Source organism: Fistularia commersonii, chromosome 10, assembly GCF_037954325.1.
Source record: "Fistularia commersonii isolate RoL2024-O1a breed Wild chromosome 10, RoL_Fcom_v1.0, whole genome shotgun sequence".
Lineage (NCBI taxonomy): Eukaryota > Metazoa > Chordata > Actinopteri > Syngnathiformes > Fistulariidae > Fistularia > Fistularia commersonii.
The window spans coordinates 14,626,412-14,642,033 of NC_141293.1; the positions used below are offsets into that span (position 1 = coordinate 14,626,412).

Consider the following 15,622-nt stretch of genomic DNA (forward strand, 5'->3'; position numbering starts at 1 on the left):
GGTGGTTGGTGTTGTCAGGTTGATGTGTGTGTGTGTGAGTAAAGTTGCATTTGGGGTGTTTTGAAGGCCCTGCCGCCCGCTGACCTTTGACCCCTGACATCCCGACCTTTAAACCTAATCTCATTTCGCTCCTAATGCTGCAGAATCGAAGATTAACCGCCAGATGGCGCGCTGTCGCTACCCCGACCAGACCTCCGAAGATTGTCTGGTTTTGAGAGATGTTTGACATCGATTCACCATCCGGCTCGGAGGGTCTGCGAGCGGAAATGATTGTTTCTGTCCTCGGCTGAACGTGTATTTAACACTGTCCGCGAGGGGGGGTGATATATGTACACAATTTCTCACCACATGGTACAATAATATGGAGCAATAGATATGTGCTGCATCGCAAAAAAACTTTTACAAGGAATGGTTTGAGAAAGGTATATGGTCAATAATTGACTTGATGGATGACAATGGCAATCTTTTAGACTATGAACAATTCTGCACCAAACACAGCTTAAACCCTCCCATATTAGAGTTCATAAAGTTACGTAATGCACTACCTCGACAATATGTATTTCTGACCAAAAATATAATGACGCACCAAACCATACAGCTGCAGTTACCCCCACTATCACTCCAGGGAATCTCAATTCTGGACAGAAAATGGACGTCAAAACAAAAAAAAATATTTCAAATAAATTTGATAAGGAATCGATTGCCACACTGCGAACTATGTATCTGACTCTACCCACACCCCCCAAGGCAAAAGAGACCCACTTCAAAATTATGAATGACATCTACCCATCTAAGGAATTATTGAGGGTAAGCTTTTATATTGAACTATGACGGTGTCAGGGATATTCTTCAAACATTGTACATTAAGCTATTTTCAAACCCATTGTGGGCGAGCCCTGAGCAGCAATGTCTTGCTCAGCAGCACTTCGGCGGGCACTTCGGTGGACTGTTCTAACCACCTGAGGCAAAAAACAAACAAACTGAAGAGCAGCCTATGATCCATTGTTTCAGGGGGTCTGTTAGTTTGGCCTGGTCCGCAGTATAAAAACAACATTTGACCCCTTACATGCATGAAGTAACATGGACAGAAATAAACCATTCATTTTCCCAGCTATCGTTGCTTCCGAGGAGTTCGCCGTTTCACGAGTCCCCCCATCCAGATCAATCACAATATTCTTTATTTTCTTCTAATTTGCACATTTAGCAGTTAAAATAAACAATGCAAGGCTCCGAATCTAACAGCTGGTTGGCTTAAAAGCAAACTCTCTTTTAAAGAGTCGCTGCTTGGTGAGTTTATTTTTGCTGTATATCGAGCCGTTGGATTCACATTCACAAGCAGTTATTGAGGTACAAATACAACAAACAAATAAGTAAATGCTAACATCATAAAAATAGAAGAAAAAAAACTGAGCCACAGTAAACGCATATAATATGTATACAAGTTATATTCTTATTTTTTTCTTTATTCGTGGATTCTAATGGATGTTGGTGCTCTGAAATGGAAGTGCTCGTTTGATTTTGTTGTGAAATTTTGATGGTGCCAGATAACGTTGTGAATATATGAACGTCCGAAGACGCAGACGCGATGACATATTTGTTTTTGTCACCCGAGGTTTGACGGCTCTCTTGTCATCACGACTTCCGGCGTGACGCTCGGTTTCGCCCCCCGTTTCCCGTCAGAGTGAGAGCTCTCGCCTGAGCCGCGGCTCTGCGCTGGAAATCATTCCACTACGTCAAGTTGTCCCGTCCGCTCGGTGAAGATGTCTGCGACGGGTACAGGCGGCTGCGGTCCCGGACCCGGACTCGGACCCGGCCCGGCGGCCGGGGCCGGCGCCTCAAACCCCCGCAAGTTCAGCGAGAAGATAGCGCTCCACACGCAGCGACAGGCCGAGGAGACAGCCGCCTTCCAGGAGGTCATGATGGACATCAACTCGACCAGGGTAAGCCGGAGACGGAGGCAGGCTGAGCGGAGCTGCCCGGAGGAAGGGAGGCCTGCGTGGGCTCGTCGGGCTCCGGAACCGCCGTGTCCCCCGCCTCCCCGCGGCGCGCCACCGCCCGAGAGGCCGTCCGGGGCGAACAACGCGGGCCGCTGCGGGTTTCCGGCCGGTAATTCTTCATTAAACGCTCGCAGAGCAATGCGGGCTACCCGTTTCCGTCGTTAGCCTAGCTAGCATCGTTAGCCGGACGGCTAGCGCTGCTTGTTTACTATGTTACGTCGCTGTCACTTGGCTCGCCCCGGCGCGGGCTGCTCGACGCCCCGCCGAACCTCCTTCAAATCCCGACACTTTGACGCTCCACGGATCCCCGTGACCCCCGTGGAAACAGAAACTCAGAGGCGGGGTCCCTCGAATAACCACAGTCTTCTGGGAAATTCGGCTGCCGAACCCGGCTCCTAAAGCCGCGGCTTCACAGAGAAGGTGAACTTTTAAAGCGGGTCCACGCCTCTCGGCCACATGCATCGCCGGGCACGGCCAGGGACGGGACTTTTCGGTCCGGTTTGGTCCGGTTCGGTCCCGCCGATTACCGGAGGCGATTGTGTACCGGCGCCGGAGGACCGGGCCGTGCGTGTTCACTGCATCCGCTCAGCGAGTGTTGACTCAGTGGCCTCGTTGTTCATCAGACTCCGGGGAAGCGGGTGCACGGAGGGAGCCGCGGGAAGCGCCTGGCCCCGGCCGCACGGCCTGTGGCCGCTTGGCGGGTCTTCCCACCGGGTAGAGTCCACTGACCTGATGGTGTCACATCCGGAGCTCAAGGCCTTGAGGCTCCTTCATGCCGTTCTCCTCCAGCTTTTCTCACTGATGAATAGATGGGGGACACGGGTGTCTCCTGGGTGGAGCATTTGGAGGACCAACACATGGCCAGAACACTGGTTTCAGCTCACTTTTGGTGGATTGTATCCTTGTTTGTGCCTCATCTCGGGTCTGAGATGGCTCCTGACCTTCTCTTGGTTGAACTGTGATCATCACCACCCCTGAGGCACCCAATAATACCTCTGCAGAAAATTAAGTCTGCCAACTTCACCTACATGAGGACAACCCGGGTGTGAAACACACAAACTCACACACACACATAGGAATGGTATGGGTAGTCCAATCAGCTTGCATCAGGGTGTGTGTGTGGCAGCAGCTTCTTCTCAGAAAAGGATGGGCCAGAAGGTGCCACACAGTGATATGATGGCAGTCTGCCCTGGAGGTCAAAGGTCACACACTCCATCGGTGTGAGGAGGACCAATCCAAGCTGGAAGAGAGGTCACATGAACGTAAAGGTCTGGCAGGGTCCCGCCAGAAACACCTCCTCTCTCAACTGGAGGTCCATGGACCCGTCGGCCCCCCTCCGCCATTTCCCACCCCGCCCTCCCCGCTGTCCGTCTGTGGACAAAGGTGCTCCTCCTCTACTCCTGGAGGATGGCGGCCTGACACCAGTTCAGACCTGCATGCTGCTTAGATGTTTGCACAGCGGGGGGGACGAGTCCACTCCCATGTACTCTGCTCACCACTATTCTGTGTGTGGGTGTGTGTTTCTGTGTGCATGTGTGCGCACGTGTGTGTGTGTGTGTGTGTGTGTGGTTGTGGGTGTGTCTTTGTGCATGTGTGTCTGTGTGCGTGCAATGTTTATCTGTGTATGTGTTTTGTGTGCATGCATGCAATGTTTGTGTCCGTCTTTGTGCGTTGCGTGTGTGTGTGTACACATGTATGTACGCATGCATGTCTGAGTACATGTGCATGTCTTGTGTGTATGGGTCATTGTGTGTGTGTATACATGCACACCTCTGTGCTTACATGTGTCTATGGGTCTGTGTGTGTTTGTACATCTGCATGAATCTGTGTGTGTCTGTGCATACGTCTGTGTGCACATGCTTCTGTGTGCGCACACGTGCGTGTCGTTGAGAGTGTGTGCGTGTAGTAATATAATTTTTATGTTTTGAGCAGTAACATAATTTGTAACTCAACTGGAGACCCTCAGGTTGAGAGGAACGTGAAGATATACTCATCACACACATACTTCAGTAGCTAGTCTGATGTGTGTGTGTGTGTGTGTTTGTTGCTCTTCCAGCTTCAGGCCCAGAAGCTCCGTCTGGCCCGGAGTCAAGGTCCCTACTATGGCGGTTCGCTGCCTAATGTCAACCAGATTGGCAGGAGCCCCCAGGACCTTCAGGTGAGCAGGATCTCACCTAACTTCATGGGGGGGCACTTGTGTGACCAGGAGCTGTGCTGATATTGGGCTGCTGAAGCCCACAGTGGTGTTCAGGAGAACTTGATTAGAGAGATCACCAAATCAAACCGTCATTGTGTCTCAGTTTCACTGTGCTCAGCCGGGGGACCGGTCACATCTCCATGTCATTGATGAGGAACCAAAGCAAAGGTCAGCAGGTCCAGGTAGACGCTGAAAAAACCTCAAGCCAGTTGAAGATGATGGTGATGAAGACAGGGAGATCAGAAGATAGGGGTGTTCTCAAAGTTTCTTCAGGAAGTAGATATGAATCTTCTGCTGCTTTGCTGCAGTGCACTGTCTTAGGTCTCAGTGGCTCTCGCCAGGCTTTTCAAAATGACGATCACTCATGGCAGTGACAACGTCCACGTTGGCCTCTTCACCAGATACCGTGTTGTTCGAGTCAACTCTAGTTTTTAGTTGTTGTTACATCTGATGAAGCTGCTTCTCTCAGAGGAACTAACGTGGCTCTGCTCTCCACCCCCAGGGCTCCTTCCCCTCCACCCTAGAGTCCAGCCGCTCCACCCGGCACCACGGCCTGGTGGAGCGCGTCCAGAGGGACCGCCGCTACATGTCTCCGGTCCGGCCGTACCGGAACAGACCCGTATCCTTCTGCTGGCTGCTGGTCAGGTTTTTCTGGCTCTGGTGCGCCATCTGGTGATGTGTCTCTTGACTCCGGGCTCATGATTGCTGCTGTAACTTTATTATGACGGGGTCACATCCTGTCACTTCCTGTTCCTCGGCTTGATGGGCTCCATGATGGGCTCCATGGGCTCCATGGTGCTGGTGTCGTTGGGCCCTCCAGACCCCAATGAGTCACGGGTTCGATTCTCTTTCCTTGACCTGGTCTCCTCAGGTGGACAACGGCCCCTACAACTCCGCCTACCTGTCGCCACCGCCGGACCCCAGCTGGAGAAGGTACTGCCTTCCACCTCCATCCTCGGGAGGTCCTCTGATCCTCAGCATCTCAGTGTCCTGGTGCTGCTGCTTCTAGCCTGGGGAGCCTTGGAGACACTAGACTGCCTGTCGCCATGGAAACACAGCTGCAGTACGAACTCTGAGCTGCAGTAGAATTACTCTGAGATACAGTTGAAGTACTCTGACCTCTAGTAGAAGTACTCTGAGATGCAGTAAAAGTACTCTGACCTCTAGTAGAAGTACTCTGAGGTGCAATAAAAGTACTCTGAGCAGCAGTAGATACATACTGACCTGCAGCAGACTTACTCGGACTTGCAGCAGTCGAAACACACTTGACCTGTAGTAAAAGTACTCTCAGCTGCGACAGAAGTACCCTATGATACAGTAAAAGTACTCTCAGCTGTAGTAGAAACACACTCACCTACAGTAGAAGTACTTTGAGATAATGTAGTAGTACTCATACCTGCAGCAGATGTAGTCTGTGAGACTCAGATACAGGAGCAGTACACTGAGGTACAGTAGAAAGACCAGATACGCAGCTGACCCCTCCTGGGTCTGGGTCTAGTCCTGGGTCTAGTCCTGGTCTTGGACCTGGTCCAAGTTCTTGTCCTGGGTCTGACCCGGTCAGAAGCAGCTGGTGTCACCAAGGCTTCACAAAGATGCAGAGGGTGAAGCTGCTGGTTGCGGTGAGCCAGGCAGCAGCTCCACCTTCTCTTCATCCTGATGGGGAACATTCTGCTTCATGGCTCTTCCTTCTTCTGGGACTCTGCTTCTCATTCTTGACTCTGGTTTCCATCTAACAAGACAGCACCCTGCAGACACACCCACACCCACACACACACACACACACACACACACACTCAGACTCACTCGACCTCCAGCTGCTGTGCTGTTTGCCGATGTATTATTTTCATCTTCAGACAAAGTGTGTGAGTTGTTGCGAGGATGAGGAGGGTCAGTGGGTGGGGAGGAGTGGGGGGGCAGATCAGTCATTCAGGACCCAGAAGAGCCTCCAGGATCGAACGTGGACGCTCGGCCTCGCTCTCCTTCGCACGTTGCCTTCATCTCGCCTTCTCCACTTGCTTTCTGAGCCACACTCTTCATCTTCTTCTGCGCCCACTGCTTCCTTCTTGCCTCCTTTACTTCTTCTCCGTGCTCAGCCGAGGTGATTAACATGTATTTTTTTGTCGATCACGAAAAGGAATTGGTCCGGAAACTTCCCCGGGGACAAAAGCCAGTTGTTTCGTCTCCCCACGACTGCACTCAACAGGTGAATCCACCTTTTCCTCCTCCTCCTCCTCCTCTCTTCCAGGGCTGGATGATGTGAAGAGGAGATGAATGCCCTTTGTGTGGAGTGTCTGTAGGGGGCCTGGTCTCCTCATGGTTGTTTCCTCTAATGCTGAGGTCAGAGGTCAGCTGTGGTCCACGGCCTCTGAGGCTGTACGTTGTCCTCTGCCCAGTCACGCCCAGGTTCTGTTTCCATCTTTGAATGGCGCCGAGGTGGTTATCTGCCTAATAGGGCCACTCGTATCCACAGCGACGCCGTCTCTCCTTCCTGCTGGTGTACAGCTGGTACGGGTCGGCCTTTGCTCGCCTCTGCGCTTCTTGCTGATTGAATGAAGGGACACAGACCCTTGCTCCCGGTTCGGTCGCTTACCGTTCCTAGATTCTCATAGACTCTCCCCGAGAGGCGGGAAGCGGAGCAACACTGGTGCCCTTTCAAAATGAGAGCCGACGATGGTCGCGGAACATCTCACTCCACTTTGCGAAGGGTGCTATTGATTATGTGCTCGCTGTGACCACGATCCCGGTGTTCAGACGATGTCGCTGACCTCACACTCATGTTCTTCTTCTCCTGTTGTCCATCAGAACCAACTCTGACTCGGCCCTGCACACCAGCGTAATGAACCCCCCTGCGGGCGACCCCTTCACCACGGGAGGCCCCACCCTCGGCCCCCACGGCGGCCGTCGCTCAGGTGAGGCTCCGCCCCCTCCAAGCCCAGTGAGGGGCGGAAGTTCTGGGTCAGACGCCCCTAACCAGCCGGGGTTTCCAGATGCATTTTATTTTGAAAGTATTCAGGCACAGGCTTTTTAACTAATGTCCAGTTCAGGAGTTGGGCGTGAGCAGCGCCCCCTCCTGGGCACTCGGACACCTGACAGTTCTCCTGTCTGTCTCATCTCTGCAGGGCCCAGCGACGGCGAGGGAAGACGAAGTGAGTGTGTGTCACACACACACACACACACACACACACACACACACACACACCTGTTTTCAGCCAATGCTATTTCTGAACAGCCTGGTTTGAGAATGGCGTGAAGCCGAGGACGCACGCTGAGGTCATCCGCCTGGTTTTACCCACAATTCACAGTTGGGGGGAGTCAACTGGCGGACAGGGGGCGGGGGTTGTAGGGGACAGAAATCTCTTAAGTGTGTGAGGCCCCTGGAAGCTGAGGCCTCCCGGTGGCTTCAATCCAGTGGGTCAGTGTGAGCTTCAGGTCTGTTCACTATTAGTCACCATGGTGACAGTGTTTCCTTGTGCAAAAGACCAGTGAATAACCCCGGTTTTGTTTGTCCCCAAGTGTTCCCGTACCCCGTCCCCCCCATCGAGGAGAACGTGCTGGACGAGGGGAAGCTGCTCAAACCCTGGGACGTCAAGAAGGTGAATCCAGGTCAAAATATCTGGTGGCGTTCCACCGATAGCTTCAATGACGCCACCCAAATGCGTGACTCGCGCCGAGCACTTCCTGGCAGCCAGTGGGGACTTCCTGTGTGGACGGCTCCAAGAGCGCCATCAGTTGTGTGACCTGCCGACAGGAAGTAATCTGATTATCTCTCTGTCGCCCCCTGCAGCTGCCCCTGCTCTCGTCCAGACCCAAGTCCTGTGAAGTTCCCGGCATCAAGTGAGTGCTCCTCCGGGCGCGGGACGCCGCAGAGCCGACCTTCTCCTTTTAATGTATCCTCTGCGTTCACCTCCTCCAGCATCTTCACGTCCCCCGAGCAACCGTCCGCGCCAGCCCACGGCGTCCCCCCGGCTCTCAACACGGGAGGCTCGCTGCCCGACCTGTCCAGCCTCCACTTCCCATCGCCGCTGCCCACGCCGCTGGATCAGGACGAGCCCGGCTATCTGATCTCGCCCTCCCTGAGTGGCGGCAGCAGCACGGGGAATCTGGCCTCCACGCTCACCCAGCTGGGCATCAACGCCGCCAACGTGTCCGGGGGAAACGGCGCCTTTCACCACCACACGCCCGGTACGAGCCCAACCCGCGGGGAAACAGACGTGACTTTAAACACGCGGGCTGAAACAGGAAGTGAAACAGCAGAAGCCTTAGAAAAGGAGATTGAGAAGATACGCTACAAAACACAAGATAGATGGACAGAGGGGGAGGGGAGAGCCTTCCACCTCATGTTCAGATATCCCACCGAGCTTTGGTGGCGGCACCGACCCTAACATCCTGTTTGCACCAGCTCGAAACAGGAAGTGGTAGATGTCAGTGATTAGGCTCCTGGAAGGAGTCAGCAGATGCAGCAGGAGGGCTTCTGACCAGGTGGAGGAAATGGTACACCACTCAAGACAGGTTTAAGATTAGTTCAAGGAGGTGGAGGGATCTCTACGATTGGTTCAAGGAGTCTGCACATGATTTACGACTGGTTTAAGTGTAGGTTAAGAAGGTGGAAGATGGTTTAAAACCTGGTTTAATGGTAGTTTAAGGAGGTGGCAGATTATTTTAGACCGGTTCATTTGGGGTGGCACATGGTTAAAGACGAGTAAAGGAGAGTTTAAGGTCAGTTTGTGCAGGTGTCAGATGTTTTAAGGCGGGCTTCAGGGTAGTTTGAGGTGTCAGATGTGGGAGGAAGGGTTGAATATGACTGTTTACCTAAAGTGCTGCAGATCAGCTTGCCAAAGAAGAGCCCGGATTGACACTGAACGGCTGAAAAAGCCCCGGCAAGAGAAAACAGGGGATTATTTTATTTCATGACAGGAAGTGGTGTCTGACTGGCGGGGCACAGAACGCCGCAGGCAGGAAGCTGCCGTCAGCCCAGCGCTTCACTTTCTCCCCAACCTCCTCATCCGCTCTGGCGTAGGGCGGCCAGGGAGAGAATCTTGGGGATCCAGAAGGTTGGACTAGACCCATAGGAGCGGACTATAGGATGACGATGTTCAGGTTTTCACGGGGAAGGTGTATCTGTATGTCCTGGAATGGTCATGTGACATGTTTTTCTCCCCCTTCCCCGCCCCAGGTCTGATGGCGTCTCTACAGAGCACGCTCAGTAACCCGTCCCTGCAGTCGTCGCTAAGCAACCCAAACATCCAGTCGTCGCTCAGCAGCCACTCCTTCTCCAACTCTTTAAGCTCCGCCTCCTTGCACTCGTCGCTAAGCAACCCCTCGCTGCAGTCCTCGCTCAGCTCCTCCCCCTCCCTGCCGTCCTCTCTCAGCAGCCAATCGCTGCACTCGTCCCTCAGTAACTCCTCCCTCCAGTCGGTGTCTGGCGGCAACCCCGGCTTCGGCAGCGCCGTGGGAGGCTCCTCCTCCTCCTCCTCCTCCTCCTCCTATTCGCCGCTGATGGGGGGACAGGGCCAGCAGGCGCTCAGCACGTCGCCACGGAGACGGGTACAGCTGTCCCCGCTCATCCTCCCCATGGGAGGGGAGGCCAGGAGGCTCCACTCCAAACAGTTCTCTCCCACCATCTCACCCACACTGTCCTCTATCACTCAGGTCAGACCCACAAACACACACATACACAAACACACTACTCCATCATTCAGGTCAGAAACACACACACCTACGTTCAGGTTAAACACACTGCTCCTTCACTCAGGTCAGACAGACATGCACACTCAAACATACTACTCCATCACACAAGTCAGATATATACATACACACACACACACACACACACACACACACACACACACACAACTCTGTCACTCAGGTCAGTCAGACACACACACTACTCCATCACAGGTCAGACACATACACGATGCTCCATCACTCAGGTCAAACACACACACAATGCTCCATCACTCTGGTTAAACACACACACACACACACACACACACACACACACACAATTTCATGATTCAGCTCAAACAAATAAACACACACACGCACACACACACAACCACTACTCCATCACTCAAGTCAATCAAATAAACACACACACACACACACACACACACACCGACACGACTCCATCACTACAGTCCCACTCTCACACACACACACACACACACACACACACACACACAAAGAAACACAGTACTCAGGCCAGACACATACAAAAACATTACTCAATTACTCGGGTCAGATCCAGCTACATGAACACACGCACACAAACACTATTACATTATTCAGGTGAGACACACAAACGCACTCACACACTTTGCCATCAGACACAAACACACGCACACACACTCCAGTCTCAAACACTACTCCGGCCAGACACACACACACACAAACACACTTCTCTATCACCTTAGTCAGATACACACACACACATGGTGTTGACTCATCTTACATATTGCCCCTCCCCCCACAGGGCGTCCCTCTGGACACCAGTAAGTTGCCCCTGGACCAGCGTCTGCCCCCGTACCCCCTGAGCCAGCCCCAGCCGCCGTCGGCTCAGCAGCCCCCCCTGCTGGGCCAGCAGCTGCGCCTGCAGCAGCAGCAGCAGCAGAGGCCCAACACGCCCCAGACCCAGCTGCAGCAGCTGCACCTGCAGAACCTGAGGAACGCGCACAACCTGCAGCAGCAGCAGCAGCAGCAGCAGCAGCAGCACTTCACCGCGGTATGGAGCCCGACCCGCATCCCCAGGGACCCTGGGCTGAGCCTCCGGCCCTCAACCCCCCTGTTTGTGTCCCCGCAGCAGAGGGTGCCCCCCCAGACCACCAACTCCGGCGGCTCGCCGCTGATCAAGAATGAAAGCTCCCTGGAACCCTGCGTCCAGAGCTTCCAGAACATCCAGAGCTCCTCGTCCCAGTGCCACCTCAAGCAGGACGCTGAGCAGCAGATTGGCCACAGCCTTGCCTCTGACCTGGGCTTCTACAACGTGAGTCCGCCCTGGGGTCCCTCGGGTCGTCGGAGCAGGGCCGAGAAGGTCCCACGGCTCGGGCAGTGTTCCTCAGCTGTCGTGACCTTTGACCTTCTCTCCTCCTACGACTGTACATCTAGAGTACTCCCTGAAATGCATTAACAGAATGCTTTTGCCTTTTCAGAGTAATAAGTAATCCAAACTGCATCTTCGTTTCCTTCTTCCAGGCTGTTCACCATGTACCATAATCCAAATTAAAAAGCAAAATGCATTTAAGATTTCATTTTTAAAACATACCCTGGCAAACTGTGGTCGGATTTAGATTAGAAACTGCCAAATTTGAGAATGAAAATGCATTAGCAGAATGCTTTTTCCCTTTCAGAATATGGCAGCATAGTTGAACTCAAAACTAAAATGAGCGCTAAGTCATCCAAACTGCATGTTTATTTTCCGTTCCACCACTCAAAAAGGATCAGATTCAGTTTGGATTGCCAATCTCCGTCGGGGAGCAGAGTGATATCCGACCCACTGCTTGTCGCCTCAGCTATTTATCCGCTAGCTGATGGCCAATACCTGTTAGCATGGCACTCGAAAAAAAGCTGTCACGCAAAGCTTACAATTACGAAATCAGTTGGAATTGCAGAAAACTTCTGGATGTGATGCTGACAGACCTGAGCAGATTGTGGAGATGGGCCGATTTTGTATTCGCGCGACAGTGTTATTGAGTGCCATTCTTACAGCTACTAGCCATCAGCTAGCTGGTAACAACCGAGTGTGTGTGCTGAAATCTCACGCCCAAACGAGGCGACAAGCAGAAGGTCAGTTTCTGAGGTCACTCTTGTGAGATTGGCAAGCCAAACTGAATATGATTTTTTGATTTTTTTTTTTTTGCATGATAGAACAGAAAATGGGAAAAGCAGTGTTCTTAATATTTTATTTTGAATTCTGTCATAAAATGTGTAACTTCACAAATAAAAATGAAGATGCAGTTTGGATGACTTATCACTCATTTTTGTTAGCAGTCAAAATATGCTGCATGATTCTGAAAATGAAATAGCATTTCTTCTAATGCATTTTATTTGAATGATGAGTGCACTGCTTTTCTGCCCCTCCCTCCAGACTGATAACCTGTCTATCTATCTGTCTGCTGTCTCCAGGACGCCCTGCTCAACTCCCTCCTGGATGACCCCTGTCTGAGCCTCCAGCTGTCCAAGTCCATGCAGCAGGTGTGTGTGTGTGTGTGTGTGTGTGTGTGTGTCCGCCACCCACTTGTGTTTGTGGTGGGTGGGATACAGGGGGAGGAGCATCCATTTGAAATGTTGGAGTGTTTGCAGGGTGTTGGGTTTCACCTGGAGGGATAGGAGAACCTGTGGTGGAGGTTCTCCTAGTCACCTCTTTCTGACACAGAAGATCTTGGTGTTTATCTCCCTCTTCCTTCTGCAGTTCTCTGAGCAGCAGGTTGACAGCCTCTCTCTGAGCCACAGCGTTCTGAGCTGCAGCTCCTCCGACAAGTACCAGCTCCGCACCAACGCCCAGGGTTCGCTGGAGGTCCAGGATCCCGTGGACCAGCAGCTGCTCAACAGCCAGAACCAGAACTACAGCGGCGGCGGCGGCGACACGAGGCAGAGCGTGCCCAATATCATCCTCACAGGTTTCTTCTTAGTGCCACCACAGATGGTTCCACTGGATCCGCCTGCTGTCCACATTGCTCCTCACCCTCTCCCTTTCCCCCGCAGGAGACTCCCCCCCAGGCCTGTCCAAGGAGATCGCCAGCGCCCTGTCCCACGTGCCGGGCTTCGAGATGGACCCGTTCTCCCTGGACATGCTGGAGGGTGACCTGATGCTGGCCGACCCGGCCGTGGAGGACTCCTTCCGGTCCGACCGGCTGAAGTGATCCCCCAACCCCCCCCAGCGGGCGGAGGCAGAGATGATGGGACGGTCAGCTTCCCCCCCATGGAAGCGTAGCCGTGGTGAGGCCCGTAAGTGAGCGGCGAAGGTCCGGGCGTCCGGGGGGAACGGAGGCTCGCCGACATGCTTCTATCTTTAGCATTAGCTTCTCCGAGTCTCATCCGCATGGAACAAACATGGCGTCTGCTCCCTGCTTCCTGCCTTGCCCCGCCCCCGGCCACCATCAGGCGATGAAAAAAACACCAGCCAGACCCCCCCCAAACCCTGCTGCCGCCACTTTAACAGGAAGTCAGCCATAACTTAGATCCTGATGCATCGACGGCGGCCATCCCTCAGCGCCGTGACGACAGGAAGCCGAAAATATCCGCTGGATGAATGTAAAATTACAATCTGGCCACCTCTGTGTGCGTCTCCACGCCGGCGCTATTCAGGAGACAAGACGCCCCCGACGGATCACTGCTCGGGGAGCGACGAGGCGCCGCCACCGCTTAAAGCCCGAAGTAACCCAACTGCGCTCGCCGGCTTCCAGGCAGTGGTTCCACATGGAGACGGGAACTTCCTGTCCGGACTGAGAGGAATGTTCACCTGGCCCCAAAAAGCCGCCTCATTGGTCGAACCCGCCAGTACCTGGCAGCTCGGCGCCATGTCCTCGCCGGGCATTGTGCCCAAACAGCTTTTTCTCTCGTGTTTAATCAGCTGTTCAGCCATTGGACGGGAGCCGTGGAGAGGAAGTGACCTCACGCCTGTGGAAGGACGCCGCCAACTGGAGAGGCGTCTCTATGCAATGTGTCTGCAGCAGCTCCTCCTCTTCACCTTTGACCCCACTGACCCCCCCCCCCCCCCGACGCCCGCTCACTGTGATCAACAGCACTTACGCCCCGCCCCCTTCTGCCTGCACTTCCTGCACGCGTGTCGCTGCCCCGAGCGAAGTCGCCGCCGCCGCAGAACAGCGACAAGTTTTTTTTTAAGAAGTTTTATTTTTTATCTAAATGCATGTAAATAACAAACAGTATATTTAAGAGGAGGAGCGGGGGAATGTGGAGGTCAGCCATGGGTGCCTGGGAGCCCACCTTCATGTCAACACACACACACACACATACACAGAAAGTGGTTGTGTGATGAGAGACGAGCGGCGTGGGTTCGGAGAATCAGATGGAGTGAGAAGGTGAGCAGGCCCCTGTCAGGTGGAGGGTTTCCAGTCCCTAAGACTTACTTGGGTAGAAAAACTACAAAGATGGCAGAAGGCACTCCAATGGCGTAAGACCCAGTTGGAGGGAGGTCTTTGGTTTGGATTTCATCGATGGTCCCCCAGCAGATGGTGTCAGAAGGTTTCAGCGTTGCCAGAGGAGGTTGTTGATCAGGTGTTGATCGGGAGCCCTTGGATGTCGTCGGTGGAGTCAGGTGGAGGCGGGCAGTTGAAGCCCGGTAGCAGGTCAAAAGTCATCCGGGGAGGTTTCTGGAAGGTAGCCTTTGGATCAGGACGTCGGCGCTGGAAGCCGACAGTTGGCATGGACGCTGAGGAAGGTGATGAAGATGCGGCAATGTTGGAGGAAGAGCTCCACCTATTTCCAAAGCCCCTCACAGCGCTCCCTGCTGGTGCAGCCCTTGATTTGTAAATGCATTAGAGATGCCTTGCTCTACCTTCTCCGACACCCCCCCCCCCCCCCCCCACGCAAAAAAACAAACAAAAAAAAAAAAAAATCAGGGTTTCAGGTTGTCATGGAAACGTCTGATAGGCTGGGCGTCAGGCACTTCAGGCAGATCCAGGAGAGGAAGAGCTCCCTTCTCAGCTCAGCCTCCCGATTCTCCACACCCACGGCCGCCTCCACCCAGTTACTGCTCACCCACTCACCCGTCATCGCTCTCATCACACTGCGTGTGTGCAATTGTGCGTGTGTTTTGTCTTGCCATTATGCAATAACCCTACTAAGATGCAGTTCCAGGCTCTGCCAGCAGAGGGAGCTGTTGATCAGCGAGTTAGAATGCGTGTGTGTGTTTGTGGGTGTGTGTGGGTGTGTGTGTACGCGCGCTGACAAGGGATCAGTGAAAGGCCATATTTCATATTTTTTCACATTTCTTAAGGGCGTGGCTGGAAGCTGCCGGCCGTCCAGGGCTGACCCCCGTCTCCAGAGCCCTCCAACCGTTGTCTGCATTTGTAACAAATAAACCAGGGAACGCTGCGTCTCTGTCTCCATCACGGCAACAACTGCCTCTCCGGTTTCCTGGGAAAACAGCTGCTCACCAGGTTACCAAATTTAAAACCATTGATTTTTTTTAAGTGACTAACTTTTTATGTAAACAAGGAGAGCAGGGAGGGTGAATATGGAGCTCCTTGGGCCTCCCAGGAGGTCTTACAGGAAAACGCTCCTCTGCTGGTTTTCTCCTCCCCTCTACCATGGTTCCCACTCCAACCAGAAGGTCGCTGGTCCTGAATGTGCATAGATCCAGGTCTGAGCTCCAAGAGGCCTCTGAATAAACATGATGCGTTCAGGCCCCCCCACCCCCCCAGACATTTAACTATCAGATGCTGAACAATCAATTGTATTTCCAGTGTCG

At 53.4% G+C, this 15,622-nt stretch overlaps 1 protein-coding gene across 4 annotated transcripts; it reads left to right on the forward strand.

Annotated features, from left to right (window-relative positions):
• Positions 1-1,626: 1,626 nt before the first annotated feature.
• LOC147230508 (CREB-regulated transcription coactivator 2) lies at positions 1,627-15,244 on the forward strand. 4 transcript variants are annotated; one of them, XM_086153918.1, is made up of 16 exons: positions 1,627-1,940; positions 4,054-4,155; positions 4,697-4,813; positions 5,066-5,127; positions 6,329-6,397; positions 6,997-7,103; positions 7,314-7,340; positions 7,708-7,787; positions 7,979-8,028; positions 8,108-8,376; positions 9,368-9,843; positions 10,667-10,915; positions 10,994-11,176; positions 12,316-12,384; positions 12,602-12,809; positions 12,895-15,244. In XM_086153918.1, exons 1-16 carry the CDS (start codon positions 1,761-1,763, stop codon positions 13,050-13,052), a joined length of 2,406 nt encoding a protein of 801 aa, XP_086010044.1. In that variant the 5' UTR covers positions 1,627-1,760; the 3' UTR covers positions 13,053-15,244. The 4 variants fall into 4 exon arrangements, with proteins under 4 accessions (XP_086010044.1, XP_086010045.1, XP_086010046.1 ...); XM_086153919.1 differs by having other exon boundaries at positions 10,997-11,176; XM_086153920.1 differs by lacking the exon at positions 6,329-6,397.
• Positions 15,245-15,622: the final 378 nt, after the last annotated feature.